This window comes from Notamacropus eugenii, chromosome 1 (assembly GCF_028372415.1).
Source record: "Notamacropus eugenii isolate mMacEug1 chromosome 1, mMacEug1.pri_v2, whole genome shotgun sequence".
In the NCBI taxonomy this organism is placed as follows: domain Eukaryota; kingdom Metazoa; phylum Chordata; class Mammalia; order Diprotodontia; family Macropodidae; genus Notamacropus; species Notamacropus eugenii.
This window is the reverse complement of record NC_092872.1, coordinates 494265316-494287141: the sequence shown is the minus strand read 5'-3', so window position 1 is coordinate 494287141 and position 21826 is coordinate 494265316. Positions and strand designations below refer to the sequence as shown.

General features: G+C 49.1%; 2 protein-coding genes and 1 long non-coding RNA gene across 7 annotated transcripts in view; 1 reads left to right on the top strand and 2 right to left on the bottom strand.

The window, feature by feature from the left end:
• Window positions 1-10622, top strand: part of GRIN1 (glutamate ionotropic receptor NMDA type subunit 1) — a 38864-nt gene extending 28242 nt beyond the window's left edge. The window contains exons 18-21 of the mRNA XM_072633164.1: window positions 247-356; window positions 847-992; window positions 2914-3024; window positions 8393-10622. Of these exons, the coding sequence (XP_072489265.1) occupies window positions 247-356; window positions 847-992; window positions 2914-3024; window positions 8393-8509 (484 nt within the window). The 3' untranslated portion in view covers window positions 8510-10622. The remainder of the gene's footprint in view (window positions 1-246; window positions 357-846; window positions 993-2913; window positions 3025-8392) is intronic.
• Window positions 550-12321, bottom strand: LRRC26 (leucine rich repeat containing 26). Of its 5 annotated transcripts, none has more exons than XM_072633154.1 (5): window positions 11449-12321; window positions 10749-11205; window positions 2477-7164; window positions 1955-2062; window positions 550-986 (listed from the first exon to the last, which is right to left on the bottom strand). In XM_072633154.1, exons 1-2 carry the CDS (start codon window positions 12074-12076, stop codon window positions 10880-10882), a joined length of 954 nt encoding a protein of 317 aa, XP_072489255.1. In that variant the 5' UTR covers window positions 12077-12321; the 3' UTR covers window positions 550-986; window positions 1955-2062; window positions 2477-7164; window positions 10749-10879. The 5 variants fall into 5 exon arrangements, with proteins under 5 accessions (XP_072489255.1, XP_072489254.1, XP_072489252.1 ...); XM_072633153.1 differs by having other exon boundaries at window positions 550-910; XM_072633151.1 differs by having other exon boundaries at window positions 550-2062; window positions 2477-2661; window positions 7110-7164.
• A 1854-nt stretch (window positions 12322-14175) lies between these two features.
• Window positions 14176-16783, bottom strand: LOC140519782 (uncharacterized). The gene is made up of 3 exons (XR_011972283.1): window positions 16477-16783; window positions 15827-15977; window positions 14176-14813 (listed from the first exon to the last, which is right to left on the bottom strand). It is a non-coding gene; the product is annotated as an uncharacterized lncRNA (long non-coding RNA).
• Window positions 16784-21826: the final 5043 nt, after the last annotated feature.

The following is a 21826-nucleotide window of genomic DNA, read 5'->3' as shown; positions in this document are numbered from 1 at the left end:
TACTCCTGGCCCATCTTCCTCATCTCTTTATCCCTTTCTGTGGCCAAATTCATCTCTCTATCTCTGCCTTCCCTGTATTCCTCCTTTCCTTTCTCAATGTATCTCTTTTCACCTTTCTCCCTCTTTCTCTCTCTCTTTGTGTCTCTGTCTCCCTCTCTCCTCCATATCTCCCCTCATTTCTCATCATTCTTCATGCCTCTGACTCTGCATCTGAAATGCACTGGGTCCCACATCATTTTCCTCCAGGTCCCATGAGAACGGCTTCATGGAGGATTTAGACAAGACTTGGGTTCGATACCAGGAGTGTGACTCCCGAAGCAATGCTCCAGCAACTCTTACCTTCGAAAACATGGCTGGTGGGTGTCCCCTATCTTCTCCTCCACCAACCCCCAAAGACAGAAGTCCCTGCAAAGGATTCAGTTCTTTTGTGACCATGAGTGGGGCTAATCTCTGCATCCAGGGGATACCCTGGGATGAGTCTTTAAAAAAAAAAAAAAGCAAGTATTTCAAGAAGCAGAGATGAGAGAGAAGGCATTCCAGGCAGGCGGGACAGTTGGTCAACCAGCATTTATTATGCACCTTTTACGTGCCAGACCCTCTGCTAAGCACTGAGGACACAAAGAAAGACAAAAACATAGTCTCTGCTTTTAAGGAGCTCACATTCTAATGGGGGAGAAAACACACAAATAATTAAACACATGGGATTCATTTCTGGCTTGAGGATGACCCTGAAGGACTCACCCATGGACATGGATGGGGGTGAGGGCTGGGAGGTGAGAGGGGAGTGGGAGGGAGGTATGGATCTAGTCTCTGAGTCCAGAGGTAACCAACTGTGGGCATTTGTAGGAGTGTTTATGTTGGTGGCTGGTGGCATCGTGGCTGGAATCTTCCTCATTTTCATTGAGATCGCCTATAAGAGACACAAAGATGCCCGCAGGAAGCAGATGCAGCTGGCCTTCGCAGCAGTGAATGTGTGGAGGAAAAACCTACAGGTAGGCCAGCGGGGCAAGTGGCTTTGTATCTGGGACCCAGCACCCTTACCCCAGCCCTTGACCAGCCCAACCCTGGCTCCTAGGGCTCTCCTGCCTATGGTTCACCCTATCTCTCAGCTGCCATGTCTTCCTGCCCCTGTTGTTGCCCCTTTCTCCCACCCTGGGCTGTAACCCTTCCCCCCTTCCTATTGTCCTGATCTGTGCTGGAGCCCTGGAATGATACCAAAGAGCCGTTGATGAGTGGCGCCCAAACCGAGCGGTCCTGGAAGGCTGCAGAAGGAGTGGCCACTGGCTCGAGGTATCCCTGGGACAGATTCCCCCCTCACCAGTGCCTCACAAGGAAAGGCCTGGCATCATCCCAGTATTCTGCCCCCAGTATTCTAAGTAGCCTGTATGTTTGGGGCATCTCTCACTGGTACCCATTTTACACCAAAGGAAACTGAGGACCAGAAGGAGGCAGAGACTCCTTTGAATCTAGAGCCCGAGTCCTGGCTTTGGCTCCCAGTCTCCGTTCCTTCTTGGGAATCACTTTCCCCCTCTCTCTCATGTTCCTTGGGGTTAACCCTTTCCCTGCGGTGTCCATGTGCTCAGTGATCTCCTCCGCCCCACCACATTGTGCTCTGCTCCGCCCTGGATGTCCGAGGCTGTTTCTGTGTCTTTAGGAACCCGCCAGCGCACAGGGAAACGGTTTGACTTAGAACCAGCGCAGAGAGCGGGGTTGTAAAAAGTGCGATAGCCCTGGCTGGGGCCTGGGTTCGGGCTGTGGTGGAGGGCAGGTGCCCGCTGGGTGGCAGGCAGCCCAGGGTAAGGAACCAGCCCACACTTGGAGATGACAGAGATTGTTGGACTCGGATCCCCGAAGGCTAAAGATACGTCTCGTTTTTCTTCTCTTCCTCCCCCAAGCAGGGCCCAGCCCCAGGGAGTCTGGGCTGGGGTATCCCCCACCATGCACACACACTTACTCCCTTGTCGACCTCTTCCTGGAGGCCAGGGGAGGGGGAGGCTGGAGGCGCTGAAACCCTTGGCACTCCCTGTGAAAACAAAGGCGGCCCCTGCTCCGGGGGAAGATGCTGTCAGGGAGAAAGGGGACTTTGTTGGAACACATCGAGGGAGGGAAGGTCTGGGCTAGTGCTCATGCCGGGGAAGGGATGCCCCCCACCCACTCCCCATCCCTCATCCCCCTTATCCTGATCTTGTTGCTGGTGCCTAGGACAGCTGCTGGTGCTTGTCCCTCAGGGGAATGGGACTCTTACTGTTGGGGCTGAGCACGTGGGGAGACCCATCCCATCCCACCTGGCCTGGGAGAACCAGGGCTGACTGTTGGACAAGACAACTCCGTCTGTCTTTCTCTCCAACTGCATCACAACCTCTTGGTGACATTACACCTTGCCTTTGGCTGGATTTTCCTTTCTTAGTTTCTTTTTTTCTCTTTCTCTCTTTTTTTTTTGTTTTTGTTTTTGTTGACCCCTCATCAGAGGGATTACCTGCTTTGCAGAAATGGATGATCACAATTTCGGTGTGTTTTTCCCAGTCCATCTATGGAACCTGTGACCTTGCTGCCAAGGCCCACCCTCCCATCCTTCTTGAGAACCTGGCCCCCAGGGGAGGCAGGGAGCAGTCTGGGCAAGGCGGGGGCCACTAGGGAGCTGAGGTGCACAGGGGCCAGCCCCTGAAAGAGAGAGTGAGAGAGAGAGAGAGCCAGAGCAGCACAGGCCCCATCCTGTTCTCCCCCAACACTCCAGAGTGAGCCAGGCCAGACACACATGGTGTAGAAAGAGAGGAAACCTGTCTGTCTGTCTGTCCTGTGCAAAGATGCAGGACTAAGGGCCTGCACAGGCATCAGCAGTGACAGCAGCAGGAGGGTAGGGCTAGCAAGGAGCCCACCCTTAGCAATCTAATCACTTATACATATTCATTTTAGGATAGAAAGAGTGGTAGAGCAGAGCCCGACCCTAAAAAGAAAGCCACATTTAGGGCCATCACCTCCACCCTGGCCTCCAGCTTCAAGAGACGTAGGTCCTCCAAAGACACGGTAAGAGGGAGAAGAAAATCTCCAGCCACTCTCTCTGTCTCTCCTCTCTCTCTCCGTCTTTTCTTTCTCTCCTCTCTTTCTTTCTTTCTTTCCTTCTTTCTTTCTTTCTTTCTCTCTCTCTCTCTTTCTTTCTTTCTTTCTTTCTCTCTCTCTCTCTCTTTCTCACTCTCTCTTTCCTTTCTTCTCTTTCTCTCCTCTTTCTCTCCTTTTCTTCTCTCCCTTTTCTTTGCTTCTCTTTTTTAAGTCTGTACCTTTTTTCCTTCTGTCTTTGTTTCTGTCTTTCTGTCCTGTTTCACTAGATCATTGTTTCTTATCCCTATCTCCCTGTGTATCTCTCTCTGTAAACCTCTGGGCTTCTCTGTATCCCTCTTCCTTTCTTTCCCTGTCTCTGCACATTCCTCTCCCTCTTTCCTTTCATCAGCTTCTGTCTCTTAGTGTCTCTCATCTTTAACATTTGGTCTTTCTCCACTGGCTTCTCTCTGTTCCCTGTATCTCTTTGTGATGTTTTTCTGTCATGCTTGAATCTCTAGAGAATATGCTCTTCTCTGTTTCCCACTGTCTTCATCTCATCTCATCTCTGTCTACATACTGAATTACCTTTGTGTCAAGAAGGAGAATATGAATGAAAAAGAAACATAACCAAACTTGTGTTCAGTCTCACTATTCCCTCTCCTGATGTCTATTTTCCTTTCTCTGCTTTCTTCCCTCTCTAAATATTTCCAGTTTCATCTTTCTTTGTCCTGCCAGTCTTTACGTCCTGGTTCCTCTGTGTCCATGTCTCTCTCCATCTCTGTTTTTCCATTTTCTCTCTTTATGTCTATCTACAGTTTTCATTATTTTCTGTCTCTGTCTCCCTCTCCTGTCTCCATCTCTCCTTGTCTCTTTTTATGCAGGTCTCTCTCTGTTATGGTTTCCCTCTGGATCTCCTTCCTCCTCTGTCTTTCTCTGTCTCTTTCCCTGTCTCTGTCTCTCTCTGTCTCTTTCTCTTTATTCCTGCCATCCCATGACTGCCACACACTCATCCTGAAGCTGCCTCATGTTGTCAGTCAGTCAGTCAGTCAGTCAGTCTCAGCGCCTGTCTCTGGGCCTGGCCCAGGGGCCCTGGGGGGCCGGGGATGACCTGCCTCCTAGACTTCTCACCGATTTGGGAGATTCTACCAACTTTTTATTTTTTCCCCTTTTTTTTCTTGGACTCTCCTGGTTTCCGCCGGTCCTCTCCTCGATGCCCCACACAGCCCAGAGATCGGGTAGTGTGTGATGACTGTCCCTCCGTGTCCCGTCCCGTCTGTCCTGGTCCTGCCTGGCCCATCCCCGTCACTCCCTCCCAGAGCCTGTCTCACCTGTCTCACCAGAGCCATGCCTGTTGCATCTTCCATGTGGTCTCTGTGTGGGTCGGGGCCCAGGGCTGGGGAGGCCAGAGGCCAGGCAATTGGGGGGATTCAAGCCTTGGGGGAGGGCTGGGACCTAAGGGGCTGGCTTTCAACTTATACTGGGTCCTACTGTTCCTTTCAGAATATTTCTGAAAGATGCTCTTAGAGAGTGAGGGAAAGGGAGGTTAGCTTCTAGGCTAGGGAATTCTGGACCCTATCTGAGAAGTTCTGGGGCCTGGGGTGGGGGACACTCCATCCCAGCCCTCAGAGGAACCATTTACCCTGGCCTGACTTCAAGGGTGGGAAGAGGTAGTGTTGGATGAATAGTTAAGATACAAGGCAGGATGGGGTTAGGGATGGGGGTCACACAAGGACAGCTAGAAGGGCAAGAACTCAGTCTGAAATTATAAATCCCAAGATATATTACTCAATGTTCGCATCATACTGGGCATGCTGGTTTTTCCAAGCTACTTTCCTGCCCCAGTAATTAGGGGATTTTACATTGGGGAATGATCATGGAGGCTCTCACCTCCATCCCTTATTAGCTGAGCCCTTCCCCTCCAGTGTGTATATGGGAATAGGGGTAGGTGGAAAAGTCTTTGAAAGCATTCTCTCTCCTTGGCCGTGGGCTAAGAAAGAGACCAATTCCGCTCTCCTAAGACCTCATAGAAAGGACCACCCCTCAAAGGCTGGTTTCTTCTGAAGAGAGAGGTGAAGGCCCTGGGACCTGGGGGAAGTTGTACGGAAGGACAGTTCTGGAAGTTCCTGCTTCCTGGAATATCTAATCCAGAAAAAAAAGTGTTGTTCTCTGCTCTACTGGGCCCAACTAGGACAACAATGCTGTCTGAACACAGAGACTAATAATCCTAGTGTACCTTTAATTTACAAAGTAACTTTCTGACAATAGCAATATGAAGGAACCAGGACAGGCGTTAGTTACAATCCCTGTTTGAGATGAAGAAACTAAGGCTAAGGGAATATACATGACTCGCCCAATATCCCATATCTAGGTAGTAACCAGAGGTAGGATTGGAACCCAGGTCTTCTTACACCAAACCTATCTTACTGCCATTTAGGCCCTCCTACACTAACTGAGGAGCTTCAGATACCACACAGAAAGATGGCAAAAAGAGACTAGATGGACCATGGCTTCCTAGGTATCATAGAAAAGGGACACCTCACCTATAAAGGTGAGGAACCATCCTGCCTTGGGGCAGATGGCTCTGGACCTTAATTCTCTGACCTCCTTAGCAAAAGATCCCTCAGTGACATTCTACATCCCTCCCCTGACTCCACTTTCCTATGCCCTCCTTTCTAAGAATTCCCCTGCTCCTCTACCCCTTTTCATTCCTGAGATCACAGAATTTAGAGCTGGCAGGAACTAGAGAGATCCATTTTACAAATGAAGAACTTGGGACCTCAGAGGATTAGTTACCTGTCCTAGGTCACACTGGTTATGAGCAACAGAGCCACGATTCAAACAATAATAACGAGTATAAATAGCACTTCAAGGTTTGCAAAGCACTTTTCATCAAATCTCATTTGATCCTCACAACAACCCTGTGAGGTAGGTACCATTATTAGCCCCATTCTGCAGATGAGGAAACTGAGGCTGAGAGAAGTTTAGTGACTTGACCAGGGTCACACAGCCAATCAGTGCATGATACAGGACTTGAACCCAGGCCTTCCTGATGTCAAGTCCAGAGCTCTGTCCACTGCACCACCTAGCCACCTTACTGTATCTAAATCCAGACTTCCTTCTATGATACTGTGATGCCATCATTATTGAGTCCCATTCAATTCAAGTTTTCACTGAGAATATCTTACTTCTTGACTAGCCCCACATGGATAACTATCAGGGAGACAAGAGAAGCCAGAGGGGAAGTCCTAGCGTAGCTCTTAAGTAGGGTTGGGGTGGCATGGAACAGTTTATAGACTATGGAAAAAAGTCCTTTTTTACAGCTCCAGCCTCTGTCTCAGATTCTCCCCAGTGTGAGGCAGGTAACTGGTATAGATGATAGGGAGTCAGGAAGTCCTGAATTGGAATCCTGCCTCAGGCATTTGCTAACTGTGTAACCCCTGGCAACCTCTTCTAGCCTCAGTTTCCTCATCTGGAAAATAGGGATTATAACACCTGCCTCACAGAGTTATTATGAGGATCAAATGAGGTAACACATTACAGTGCTTTGCAAATGTTAAAGAGCTATGTAGATGCTAGCTATTAATATATTATTATTATTAGGTCTAGGACTAGATATGAGCCCTGGCCTATTCTTAGTAATAACCTCACCAAGTCAGACTCCAACACACAAAAAAATAGTGTACCAAGAGTAACAACCTGATTGCTTGTAAATTTGCCTCAGCAGCCTCAGGGTTGACAAAATCACCTAGCAGCTAAAGTACCTACTGCATGCAAAACATTACAAGGGATATGATGATAGATAAAACAAGAGCCCTAATCTAAGAAAGCCTGAATCCTGGCTCAGGCATTCACATTAAAGCCTCTTGAAAAAGGATATGACTAAGGGCTAAATTGTGCAGCATGACTTCAAAGAAGAGAAGATGAACAAGTGGTCAGAGAGAGCTCCCCAAAGATAGATATGGAGTATGAAAGACAGGTAGGGTTTAGATAGGTGGGGAGGGGAGAGGAGGGCATTCTGGGAGAAGCCAGCAAGGCAAAGGAATAGCCCCAGGCTTCAGTTTCCTGTCAATCACCTCTGGCAGGGTCCTTCTGCTACAAAGTGTTGCTCCTGTCCGAGATTAGTGAGACCTGTTTGACCAAGACAATGGGAGAGAGGATTGAATATATTCACAGACTTAGAGCTAGAAGAAGCCTTAGAGGTCATCTAGCCCCATTCCATTTTACACATAATGAGAGCTTGACTGTGAAGCCCGCCCAGCTGGTCTAACATGGAGGCAACAGATAAGGAAAATGAGGCATAGAAAGGTTCAGTGACTTGTCCAAGGCTACACAGGTAGTAAATGGCAGAAGTAGAATCTGAACCCAGGTTCTCTGACTCCAAATCCAACATGGTATAGAATCAGATCATAGAGGGCCCTGAGGAGTTAGAGATGGAGCAAGCATGGGTACCATCTCAGCGTAGAATTGGTAGTTGTAGTCATGGCACAGAGAGAGGGAGAGGAGAGGAGGGAGAGAAAGAAAACAGAAGAGAGGAAGAGAAGAGACATTAATAGTTCTTAGGAGACACAGCAAGTTGAAGGATTGAAGGGAAGCCCTGGAAAACTCAAGGGAACACTCAAAGCTCAGAGCAGTAGGATGCCATGTTTCCAAGGCCAAAACACAGAATTCCAAAGAGGAAAAAGTGGCCCCACCAATATCAAATGCTCCTGGAAGGTCAAAGAAAATGAATAAAATAAAAAATTTGTCTACTGATCACCGGTGACCCTTCAGATCAGCCTGAGGAAGGAGTAGCGAGGGAACATCTTTCTGAGGAATTTGACAATGATTTGATTCAGCAAACGAGTTTCATCATTTTAGACAGACTTTGTTCGTTAAAGCACCTCCAAGGTTCTTTAAGAAGCCAGCGAGCCCTCAACTCTCTCCAGACACCAGTCCAAATCACAACCCTCACCCCACCAAAGAATCAATCCGTAGGTGTTCTCGGGAGCTGTCCTGGGCCTGATCGGGGAACACAGGGTTTCTCCAGAATGGGATGGGATGGAGCCAGGATTGGGGAAAAGACAGTGGTCAGTCTGGGGCCTCTTTACCAAATGGAGCGGGAGGGATAGGGAGGGAGGCTGGGAGTGGGTCAGTTCAGCTCCGGAAGTGCTGCTTGGAGGGGGTGGGGGATGGGAAGGGGCAATGCTTTGACTGCTTGAGAGCCCCGCCTGCCCCGCCCTCTCCTCCCGCCCCCCCTCCGCCCTCCCGCTGACAGGCCCGGGGAAGGGCTGGGGGGGAGGTAAGGGACGCTCAGGGGCTGGGCTCCCGGGCAGCTGTGCCAGGCCAGCGGGTATTGATTGTTGATTCTTATTTATAGAGCACCGGGGGTGGACGCGGCGCTTTGCAAAACCAAAAAGACACGGTGCTGCCGCGAAGAGCTATTGAGAGGGAGGAGGGACAGCTCCAGATGTGTGCCCGCCATAGGGAGAGCTGAGACGCCCTCGGCCCACCCACCTCTGCCCCCCAGCACCGGCTCTAGCGCCCCTCCCTTCCCTCCCCTCGCAGACGGGACAGCGTCCTGGCCAAAGCAGAGTCCCCGGAGCAAGACGGGGGACGGGGGGGGGAAAGAGAGGCACCCCCCTGGCCCTCCCTCCGGGGCTGCTGCTCCCCACTCCCGAAACCCCTGGGATGGGGCCGGCCGCACCCCACCCCTCCCCATCCTTGCTACACCTCTTTTCGTGCCCCCCCGGGCGGCTCCACCAACCACAGTGCTGGCCCGTGGCCCTGCCCCCTCCCCAGGAGCGCTAAGCGCTAACCCCCCCTCTGCCTTGTCTTGTGTATTTGTATCTTACAGCAGTACCATCCCACTGATATCACAGGGCAGCTCAACCTCTCAGATCCCTCGGTGAGCACCGTGGTGTGAGGCCTCCCGGAGCCGCCGGCCTAGTTACTAACTACTAGGAGCGCTGGTCAGGACTGATGCCTGAGGACTAAGGGGTCCTGCTCGGGAAGGCCAGAGGGAACGCCCCGTCCCCTGTCCTCCCGGCCCCCAGTGACTGCGCATTGCCCCCCTCCCAGCCTTTTCCCCAGCACTGTGGGGCAGCTGCTGCCCCCGACTCCCTTCCTCCCCACACCCCTATCTTGGCACCCAGAGGGCAGGATCCCTGCTGGAAATAGGCACAGGGGGAGGTAGGGCCAAGTGCCAAGACTTGGAGTTTCCTTGTGAGAAAGTCAAGGGTGAGAGGACCTGAAATTGGGATTGGCAATGAGAGGGACAAGCTGAATACTCAGCCTGACGGAGGCAAATTGATCTCAAGTCCCAGGGCAGCCCCACCCTGCCCAAGTTCTGGGTATCCAGCATCCCCCCTCTGTATAGTATTTGGTTATGTAAGTGGTCTAACTATTTAGGGGCGGGAATGACCAGGCGGTGTGGTCTCCTGGGCAGACTCTGCCCCACCCCCACTATACCACAGCACAAATATCAACTTGGTCTTGCCATGGAGAGGCTGTGGGGGGGGGGAGGGGGAATTTATTGGGGGAGAGGTGTTCCTCACCCCACCAGCTGCTTTGATTCCTGGAAGTAAAATCCTAAGGAAGTCTCTAGTTATCCTTATCTCCCCCACTCTACTCAGTTCCTTTCTTTTCTTTGATTGCCCCCTCCTCCCTCTCCCCACCCCACTTCCCATACAGTTTCTGCTAAGTCCCTGGACACCATCCCTCTTTTGCTCTCCATGTCCCCAGCTCCATTCTTCTACAGCTGGCTCTACTCCCCTCTCTCCAAACTCTGCTTGTACCCTTGCCCCAGCGGTTCGATTTTCTTCCCTCTCTGTGTACCCTTCTCCATCCCCCTCCTTTGAGTTAGCCTGTTCTCCCTTCCTCTTGCTGGCTTAGCTCTACCCTGGCTGGCCTTGCTACATCTACACCAGTGCTACCCTGCTGCACCCCCACCCTCACCCCCCTGCCTTAATGCTCCAGCCTCTGGGCTTCCTCGGCACTGGGCAGCCATGCTCTGCCACTGCCCCTCCCTTCCATTTTGTTTTTAATTCCTAGAGAGAAAGAGGGCTAGATTCTGGAAGCTGAAATAAGTCCCTCTCTCCTCTTGCATCCCTCAAATCCCTCCTTCAGGACTGCAGAGCTGGGGTGAGCCTCCAACCCCCAGGAAAGGGAAGATTGTAACTCCTGCCTCTTGGCATTGATCACCTGCCTCTCTCCCCTGACCTAAGGCCACACTTCCCACCCAGTACTCCACACCCATGTGGGCTATCCCTGTGTACATCTGTGAAATAGCCCTACATACAGGGTGTGCCACTCCATAGAAGGGGTGCGTCAGTCATCTCTGTGTACAGGAATACACAGATGCTGTTCCTCTTCCTGGTACATGCACCATTATTTTGTACAGCCTTTCTTATGTACAGGCTTGTGCTGTCCCTGTTGTACAGGCTTGTGCTGTTCCCACTTACAGTTCCTATACCATTACTGTGTATAGATCTACTATTCCTCTGTACAGACATATGCCATCCCTATGTATAAGCTTATGACATTCCTGTGTATAGACATTTACCATTCCAATGTACAGGCATGTACCATGGTATTGCCAAATTGAACATTATGAGCCTCAGTTTTTGTGACAGCTTTCTGATGCCTGCCCCAAGGGGACAGTCATCTCTTGCAGAGATCTGAAGCATGATTAGGGGGTTGGATGGGGGTGGGGGGATTCTCTTGTGCCAACTTACCAAGAATATTCTGCCTGGGGAATTGAGAGGCACAACTGTACTGAGGGGTGATCTTCAGGTCCCTTCTCACAAAGTACTAGGGCATAGGACAAGCCAGAAGACTCAGCTCCATGAAGGGAAGAGGACAGAAGTTATAGAGAGCAGGATAGGGTTGGGAAGTTAGTGGTTGTGTTCTTTGATGGGTCATCGAGGCCAAGGGTCTGGGGGATGGATCTCTTCACCTGATGGTAGCAAACACTTCGGTTTTTACGTCGAGCCTGGAAGGCAGTGACCAAGGAACCAAAGATGAAGCAACCGGCTAGACTGGCCAGAAATGAGAGTGACCCAAGCATAGTGATGACTACCAGATCCCAAGTGGTCAGCGGGTGTGTACAATAATTGAATGAGGCTTCTGTGATGGCAGCCATTGGCCTGAGGGTCAGTCGATCTGGGGACACACACAGCAAGGCCTCTGCTCCTAGGGACACAATGGGGTGAGAGTGGGGAATGGGGGAGCAGCACTGCCTCAAGACCCGTGTGAACTGAGCACATCCAGGTTGGGCTTGAAGGCAAGATGGCAATCCCCACATCATCCATTTTTCTTCCATCCCAGGGCTGTTGTTATCTTGGTTAGCCCATCCTCCAAACCCCCACACACTCAAACTCCTCTAGTCCTTAACCTTGAATCCCTCCCTGTCTTCTAGCTGACCTCTGTCCTCACCTGGGACCAGATGTTTATGGCTACGCAGCCAGAGCCAGAGGGAGGAAATGGTGCAGTCACACACCCAAGGGTTCCCATGGAGGTTCAGTCCATGCAGGGCAGGCAGCCTGTCCAGGACCCCAGAGCCCATGCTAGAGAGGAGATTATCCTGTAGGTTTAGGTTCTGTAGCAGCGGCAGTGGACCCAGCCACGTAGGCTCCAGCCGCATCAGCCGGTTCCCTGCCAGAGACAGGGTGTGGAGTGCTTGAAGTGGCTGGAAGGTGCCAGGTTCCAGGGCCTGGAGAGCATTGGCACTTAGATCTAGGGACTTCAGGACCCCCAAGCCCCAGAAAGCATGCACATGGATTCTCTGTAATCCATTGTCCTGAAGTTCCAGGGAGAGCAACCTGGGCAGAAAGGTGAAGGCTCCTGGGGGCAAGAAATCCATACGGTTGTGGTCCAAGAGAAGAACTTGGACACTGGGGTCCAGAGTCCTAGGCACAGAGTGCAGTTCTCTTCCAGAGCAGTTGACCTGCCCATCCTGCCTACAAATACACTCAGAAGGGCAGTTCCAGGGTGAGCCTGGGGTGGAGGATGGGGAGAGGATCAACACTAGGGGCAACAAAAAGAAGGAAAAGGAGAAAGTCATTGTCGGGCACTCTTTTCCCCGACCCACACCCCAAAGCAGCTCACCAAGGCAGCCTGAGTCAGAAAGTGACCCTTAGGAGTCAGGAGGTCCTAGCTTGGGAAAATTCCTCTGGGTGTCTTCTCTCCGAGCTCTCTGCCCATCTACCTGTCCTTCTTGACTCTCACCTGCTTCTGAACAAATATTAGCTCACCAGCTTAGAAGTTCTTGTAGATCCTGTCTTGGACAGGATTCTGGGGAGGTGGGGGAGTGAGACTGAGCAAACCCAGCAGCTCTAACAGCCACCTGCTTGGCTTGGGGCCAGCTCCACGTCAGCATGGTGAAGTCCCTTAGTAAGCGCAGGAGCACCTAACCTGTCCTAATCGGTGCCAGGATAGGAGCTGCATGCTCCACTCTCCCACAGTGCACTACAGGACAGCACCCAGGGCCCCCGGACAGGGACAGTGTGCTGCTCTTAGTACCAACCAGGCTGTGCCCTGTGGCCACTCAAGGGTTGGAGAAAAGATTTAGGGAGGGGGATCTCCAACTCAGCAGAAGGTCCTCAGGTAGGATGAGGGGGGATGAGTGGGAGCTGAAATCAAGAGACTAGGAGTTCAGCCCAGACTTCTAACCTAGTAGGTCCTTTTTTTTCCCTCCCTCATCCCATTCTCATCAATTCCTTGCCCCCTAAAAGCAAGGGGGTAAGCAGAATGGCACCAATATAACAAGTTTGAGGAATTTCCCATCTCCACATCTGGGGCCTCTATCGGAGAGGAGGTAGTCAGACAGCTTTGTCCTCCCACTTTGGGGACCAGTGGGGGTATCAGCCAGATCCAACCTCTAGATGTTACCTGATCCCAGAATTTGGACTCTTATTCCCACCCCTTCCTCCTCAGACTGCACAGCTAGGGTGGAGAAGACAAAGAGCCTAAAATGAGGTCTCTGAGCACATCTGTCTGCAAAAGTCTTCATGTCCTTTGTAAGCCCCTCTGCATGTGCCTTTGCAAGCTTGGACCTGCATGTCTGCATTGATCCAGTTTCATATCTGCATTCTTGCAGGAGTCTGTCCTTTACTCGTATGTGACTGGGTCTGTGGATATCTGTGCATGAAACACTATGTATTCCAGTATAGGGGCCTTCCTGAGTACAAATCTGTGTGTACAAATCTCTGTGTGTCTGCCTGTATGTCAGTGTGTCTACATATCCAAACCTACTTGTGGATCCATTGTCTGAGTTATCTCTGAGTTCGAATGGGAACCTGTGTCTGTCAGAATCCCTGTGTCTGTAGCCATCTCTTTGTGCCCATGAAAAGTAGCTAGTTTATCTGAATGTTTTCAGTGGCCCCAGATCAGCAGTTGTTGGGAGGAGATAAGGACTGGCCCAACCCCAGTGAGATGAGTGATGACAAGACCTAGCTGGGAGGAGGGATGTCAAGTTAGTTTAACTTCAGCTTAAACCAGTTTCAACCATGTTTGTTCCAGCCCTGGCAGCCCAGACCCCTGGCTTTGCTTCTCCAGCTGCAAGGTCTGAGAGGCAGGATCTGGACAGACTCCCATGGATGTGCAGGTGTTACCACTTTTGTTGGCACACCCTGTCCTGTGCTGGGTGGTTCATTTCCTGTTAGGGCTAGAATGGAGGAGGGGAAGGGAGACTAGGGAAACATGGGATGAGCCTGGGGCAGACTGGGAAAAGGAGCCAGTCTCTAAGGCTGGAGAGGCTCTGAAGGAAGGGTGCTATATGCATTGAGAGGTATTTCAAAAAGGGGAGTTTTTTTTGAGGGGATGGAGGGAGGGATTGTATGTTCTGTCCTCCAAAGGATTTGGGCAATGGGGTTTGGGCAGGGGGAAGAGCCATGGCAGAGAATAACCACTAAAATCAAACCAGGCCCCCATTTTTAGTGGGGGATGACTTACCAACTAGTGGTAAACAGAACAATTAAAGTTCATCATTCAGTCCATCTCAAGGCATCACCACCATTATGGCTGAGGCAAAAGAGATGGAGATGACATCCCCCAAACTCCCAGGCCACCTTGGAACTTCACAAACCCAGATGGAGACACCTACAGACTCTGATCCCTACACAGACTGACTCAGGCTCTGACTCATAACACAGGATGCCCAGAGAGTGATAAAAAGTAATGTATTATTTTTATTCCCCTCTCCCCATTGTCTCCTCCTCCCCCCATCCAAATTCTCTTTCAATCCTCCTCCAAGGGTGGCTCCTCAAAGGACAGTGTTGCTTCCTTCTCTGAGTCTGTAAACATGGTAAGATTTTAGGGACCTCCAGCAACTGGACCACTTCACAACTCTTGATGAAACAGTTCTCTGATGGGACATTTAAGAGGTTGCCTTCCACACAATGTTCTGGCAATATGTTCCTTTGGTTCATTTCCACAGCTGTTATGTGTTTCTGGCTTCCTTGTAGCATACAGTGGGGTGATGGCCACATGAAGAGTAGCTTTCCACCTCTAAACACTGGGATGGTGTTCTATGACTGAGTGAGCCAAGTTTCAGCCAAAGTCGAGAGTCAAGGGCAAAGAGGGGACACATCTGGACCAGATGCCCCTCCCCTAGCAAAGGACTTTGGGTGTTCTTACAGTTCCAAGACCCATATCATGGCATCATAAAAGAGATGTTGGGAAGATGCTGTCCACTCCAAGAGTGACCTAGTACAAGGAAGCTTGGCCTCCTCCAGAGGACCAATGGGATGTGTGCGCAAGAAAAGAGGGATCATCAGTAAGTGAAGCCTGATCTAATGTCCCTTTGGAGAGGAATAGGAGAGAAAGGAACCAAAAGTAGTTTAATCTCTCCCCTTCTCCCCAGACACCAAGCCCCGCAGAGCCTAGTGGACCTACTCCCCTGGGATATGTCCCCATCAGTTTCCATATAGCTGAATCCAGTGCTTTAGGGCACTGTCATAGCCACTGAGATACATGAAGATTATGGAGCAGGTCCACTTTCCCAGAGAACCTTTCTCTCTTCCACTTACTGCCCACTTCAAGGACCAGAAAGACTCTAGACTGGACATCTAGCTCAGAATATTTCTTCTACTTTTCCCCCACATATCTTCAAGCCCCCAAATGCCTCTCCTTTGTTCCATTTTCCCTCATGTATTTCCCCTACCAGTCCTACATTCTATGTGTTCTCTCCACAGTCTATCCCTTTCTTACATTATTTCTTTATTCCAGATCCCACATACCTGCTACGTAACTTCTATTTCCCTCTCCCACATAATCCCAACATTCCACCCCCATATTACTCTCATACCAGCTTCAGATTTCACCTCTACATAACACTATACCCCATTTTGAACACTCCAACATAATACTCATACCACCTCTGTATGCTAACTTTCTGCATAATCCTCATGCTGCTCCTATATTCCATTTTCCTATATAATCCAAATAGCACCCCCATATTCCATCACTATATCCCAATCCCTTCTCCATATTTGTCCCCCGCATAGTCTTTATACTCCCTTCCATATTGTATCACCCAGTCTTCCCACATCCTTCCCATAACCACCTCTTCCTCCCCTCAAATGTTCCCGTATTTCTCTACATATCTTCCCATATCTAACCTCCCTCCTCCCCCACTCATTCCCTCCAGGACTGTACATGCTGCCCATAACACTGACTAGAGCATGTGATCCCCACTTAGAGGACCTAAAATGGCCAGGGCCCAGCTTGGTTGGGAACCATAGGACCCAGTCTCCTCCTAACACTCCTGCCGGCTGAGACAGCCTCTTCAGCCCCCCAGCCCAGCCCCACACACCTCTTGGTACGAATAATGCTGATGACCACAAGGAGCAGGGCTGAGAAGCAGCTTACACTGACACCTCCAAGGATAATTAGCAGGGTGGTCAGGGCCTCCCGGCTGATCCCCAGACCACACTCACAGTACTTTCCATCAATGGAGACAGAGTCTAGCCAGGAAAAGGAAACAAAAGGCAAATGGAGGGAGGGGAAGGAAAGGATGGGAGAGGAAGGAACCCCCTTTCCTTCTGGGGAAATTTTTATATCTCCCCAAACTCTGATGTCCCTAACTGGAGGTCATGCAGGTCACATAGGCTTTCTCCTCAGGAGGATAGGCTTCATTCTTCTCATCCTCCTCTCACTAGCCCAGGGAAAGCTTCGAGTGGGGAGAGGAACCAGTGGATGAGACATGAGGTTTAGCAAGGGTGAACAGAACCAGAAAGTCAGAGGGTCAGGGAGCATGGAAATGAGGCCTTTCTGTGCCCAGGCTGGACAGCCAGGAATGAGGAAGGGTAGAGGGAAATAGGGCAGACTCCACAGAATCCAAAAGTGGAAGGGACCTTGAAGGCCATTTTCTCCAACCCTTCTCATTATATAAACAAGGAATCCCAGGCCCAGAGAGGTTCAGTAACTTGCCCAGTGTCACACTGGTAAGAAGCAGCAAAGCACCTGCAGCTGAAGAGATACTGAAAGTCAAGAGCAGCAGGTATGGGATGTTGCCAAACAGTCCTGAAGGAGACTGGGGTTGGGGGAACATGTCCAGCCCCCAGCCCCGGTGGACAGCTCTGGGCAGGGCTGGGCGGAAGGTGCTGACCTCACAGTGGGGGCTCTGGGTTGGTCCAAGGGAAGAGTAGGGGGAGGGTTGGACAAACTCCCCTCCTCCCAGTTCAGGCCCTCCTACCAGGCTGGTCACATGAAAGACTAGTCCTAGTAGGTAGGAGAATCTCACTACTGCTCCCCCAACACACTTCATAAAAAGGATAAGAGTATACTTCTTACTTTGTATACTATACAATGTATACTAAGAAGTATACATTGTATACTTCTTACTCAATGGATTTGATCTCAGAAAGGAGGCGAGGATATGAACTTCTTTCTTCTCATAAATCATGAATTATAATGAGAGTAACAGTGCTGCTCCCCCCCTGCCCCAGTCTTTCCCTTCCCAGCATGGAGCACTTCCTCATAAGGTGACACAGGGGAGGTGACAAGGGCTAGGTTCAAGCTACGGTGACACAGTGTTCCTGCCTATCCTTCCTGCCTCAAACACCACAGCTAGGAGCTGCCAAGTCTGAGACAAGAGGATAATTGTGGGGATCTGCCCCCACCCAGCTGACTGGTGGCTAGAACTGGTTTGGTAACAGAGGAGACCTGGATGCTTGGAGCCTCTGGTGTCACCTCCAAGCAAGGGTAGAAAGGAGGAAATAACTAGAGATAGGAAGAAGAGGAGGGGGTGGGGAGCCAGGGTGGCAAAGCTTTAAACAAATCCTAGTCTGAATAATAGGAATTCTCATTTCATTGAAAATGCATCAGGGTCTGGGGGTGGGCTGAGTCCTCAGACATTCTGCCCTGTGGCCTGGGTATATCCCTCCTGCTGGCACTTAGTATGGTCCCTGGCACATAGTAAGAGCTTAATATGCTTACTGACTGACTGACCTCAACTCACACAATTCTAGGAAGACAGACCATTTTTGCTTACATCTCATACAATCTACACTCTCAATAAATTGGAGTATTCTGCCCTCAAAAGACATTCTGCTCTCCCATCTCCATTCCTTTATACTCAAGCTGCTCCCAAGGCCAGCAATGTCCTTCCTTTATGGGTCTGCCTATTGCCTGCATCCCAGACAAATTTCACTTTCATGAAGCTTGCCCTCTCCCTCATCAACCTTCTTCTGTCATCCCTTCCACATGGTTGTGCAAGAAACTGGAAAGGCTTTTAACTTAGGAGTTAACTATTGATCTCTACTACATCACGCCATTCTTCAGCAGTTCTGACCTAACCATAAAACATCTACCTCCATTTAGGAGTTCTACCAGGAGTGAAGGAATTGACTCAGGGAACAAAGTTCAAGGTGAAGGTGGTGGAACAACCCAAACAAAATCCCTAGAGAACAGGAAGTGTTTGTGAGTGTATGCTAACATTACAGTGCTCACCCACCAAATCTAGAACCAACTTTCCAGTGATACACCCTCTTTAGACTTTGGTTACTAAGAGTTCTTGAGGTATTTATTGGAGCACACTAATCATCTAGTCAATTCTCAACAAGTATTGTTAAATGATTACTGTGTGCTAGGCATTGCTAAGTACTGCAGATAAGAAATCAAAACACAAAAACAAAATAAATGCAATGGATGACTTTGGTTTTTTGGGGGAGGGGGCATTTATTTTGTCTCTAACAAGTCATTTACATCTCGTCTCCCACTTTAGAATGTACGCTCCTTTAGGGCAGGGGCTAGTATTTTGGTTTGGAATCTACAGCCCTTAGTGATGCCCAGCCATCAGTGGCTGTCTTGCCACTGGACTTCAATGACTTTAGAGGAGAATAAGGCTGAATGAAGACTGTGCAGTTCTGCCTCACTTAAATCCAATTCTCATGCAAGTCAAGACATCACCTTCTTGAGGTCATTGTTCTTCTTCAAGAACCAATGATGAACAACAACCAGTAAATAAGTGCAGAGTAGATGAAGATAGTCTGAAAGGGAAAGGCACCAGGGGGAGAGAGAAAGACCTCCTGTAGAGGGTGAGATTTAAACTGAATATTGAAAGAAGAAAAATAAGAGTTGGAGATGTGGGAGCAGAGCATTCATGCACAAAGTATGGATATGGGAGACAGTGTCTTGTGTGAGGAATTACAAGCAGGCCAGTACAAGCGGATCAAGGTGGAGGGGAGTAAAGGATAAGAACACTGGAAAGGTAGGAAGGGTCGGGGTTAGGGAAAGCTTTAAATGCCAAACTGAGGACTTTATATATGGTCCTGGTGGTAACAGGGAACCACTGGAGCTCAAGCAGGGACATGACAGGTCAGACTTATGCTTTTACAAAAATCACCTCTACAGATGGATGGAGGATGGATTGGAGTGGGGGAGAGACTTGAGATAGGGAGAACAATTAAAAGGCCCAGAGCACTGAATATGGACTTGCCTAGAGAAGATTATCAACTCATTTCTCTAACCTAGAACAGCAGAGCAGAGATTACCCAGAAGGGCCTGGGTCCCACACTCAGATTCTACAGCACTCAGCTAGGCTAGCAACCCTGGGTAGCTCAGAGCAGATCACTGGAAGAATGAATTTGAATATAAAAAAAAAAAGAAAGACTATTATGATTCCAGAAATGGATGCCAGACACAGAACCCAAAAAACAGAATAATTCCAAATTACCTACAAGCAGAGCCTCAAAGAAAAACAGAGTTTATCTATGACATCAATTAGACTCAATGAGAAAAGCTTTTTTTAAAAAAAGGTTAAGGAGGAGCCAAGATGGAGGAGTAGAAAGATACACATATGCTAGCTCCAAACCCACAGCCCATAAAATACCTGTAAAGAAGAACTCCCAACAAATTCTGGAGCAGCAGAAGCCACAGAACAATGGAGTGGAGGAGATATCTGTTCCAGAGAGCCCTGAAAAACTGACCCAAAAGGTCTGTCGCACACCAGATCCTGAGCAGAGCCCAGCCCTGCCTTGGCCACTGCACTGAGAGGAGCAGATTGGAGCAGGCTTCAGGGACGGAATCTCCAGCAGCAGCGCAGGTCCCTCCACCCACAGGTGCCAAAGGTCAGCGAGAGGGTCTTTTCAGCTCACCAAGAGGGGAGTGGGGTGTCCCCATAACTCAGGCCCCCTTGGGAGGCAGCAGTGGAGGTGGCAGCAAACAAGGGCTCCCAAAGCAGGCAGGAGCCCGGATCCATTGTTGAAGGTCTCCTCATAAACCCCCTGAGGGAACTAAGCCTGGTGTGGTGGCCCGGCCCCCACCTGAGCAGCTGAACTTAATCTCACACTGAATAGCAGTCCTGCCCCACCGAAGCCCTAAGGCTGGGAAGCAGCATTTGAATCTCAGACCCCAAGTGCTGGCTGGGCAGATTGAGAGGCGAGGTGGGTGTGGAGAAGGCACTCAGAAGTCAAGAACTGGCTAGGAAAATGCCCAGAAAAGGGGAAAAAAATAAGACCATAGAAGGTTACTTTCTTGGTGAACAGATATCTCTTCCCTTCCTTTCAGATGAGGAAGAACAATGCTTACCATCAGGGAAAAACATAGAAATCAAGGCTTCTGTATCCCAAACATCCAAAATAAATATTCAATGGGCTCAGGCCATGGAAGAGCTCAAAAAGGATTCTGAAAATCAAGTTAGAGAGGTGGAGGAAAAACTGGGAAGAGAAATGAGAGAGATGCAAGAAAAGCAGGTCAACACCTTGCTAAAGGAGACCCAAAAAAATGCTGAAGAAAATAACACCTTGAAAAATAGGCTAACTCAATTGGAAAAAGAGGTTCAAAAAGTCAATGAGGAGAAGAATGCTTTAAAAAGCAGAATTAGCCAAATGGAAAAGAAAGTCCAAAAGCTCACTGAAGAAAACAGTTCTTTAAAAATTAGAATGGAACAGATGGAGGCTAATGACTTTTTGAGAAACCAAGAAATCACAAAACAAAACCAAAAGTATGGAAAAATGGAAGATAATGTGAAATATCTCATTGGAAAAACAACTGACCTGGAAAATAGATCCAGGAGAGACAATTTAAAAATTATGGGACTACCTGAAAGCCATGATCAAAAAAGAGCCTAGACATCATCTTTCATGAAATTATCAAGGAAAACTGCCCTGATATTCTAGAATCAGAGGGCAAAATAAGTATTCAAGGAATCCACAGATCACCACCTGAAAGAGATCCAAAAAGAGAAACTCCTAGGAACATTGTGGCCAAATTCCAGAGTTCCCTGGTCAAGGAGAAAATATTGCAAGCAGCTATAAAGAAACAATTCAAGTACTGTGGAAATACAATCAGGATAACGCAAGATCTAGCAGCTTCTACATTGAGGGATCAAAGGGTGTGGAATAGGATATTCCAGAAGTCAAAGGAACTAGGACTAAAACCAAGAATCATCTATCCAGCAAAACTGAGTATAACACTTCAGGGGAAAAAATGGTCTTTCAATGAAATAGAGGACTTTCAAGTATTCTTGATGAAAAGACCAGAGCTGAAAAGAAAATTTGACTTTCAAACACAAGAATCAAGAGAAGCATGAAAAGGTAAACAGTAAACAGAAGTCATAAGGGACTTACTAAAGTTGAACTGTTTACATTCCTACATGGAAAGACAATATTTGTAACTCTTGAAACTTTTCAGTATCTGGGTAGTGGGTGGGATTACAGAGAGAGAGAGAGAGAGAGAGAGAGAGAGAGAGAGAGAGAGAGAGAGAGAGAGAGAGAAAGAGAGAGAGAGCACAGAGTGAATTGAATAGGATGGGATCATATTGTAAAAAAATGAAATTAAGCGGTGAGAGGGAAATATATTGGGAGGAGAAAGGGAGAAATGGAATGGGGCAAATTATCTCTCATAAAAGGGGCAAGCAAAAGACTTTTTAGTGGAGGGAAAAAGTGGGGAAGTGAGAGAAAAACATGAAGTTTACTCTCATCACATTCGACTAAAGGAAGGAATAAAATGCACACTCATTTTGGTATGAAAACCTATCTTACAATACAGGAAAGTGGGGGAGAAGGGGATAAGCAGAGTGGGGGGGGATGATGGAAGGGAGGGCAATGGGAGGAGGGAACAATTTGAAGTCAACACTTGGGGAGGGACAGGATCCAAAGAGAGAACAGAAGCAATGGGGGGCAGGATAGGATGGAGGGAAATATAGTTAGTCTTACAGAACACGACTATTATGGAAGTCATTTGCAAAACTACACAGATATGGCCTGTATTGAATTGCTTGCCTTCCAAAGGGAATGGGTGGGGAGGGAGGGAGGAAGAGAAGTTGAAACTCAAAGTTTTAGGAACAACTGTCGAGTACTGTTCTTGCTAC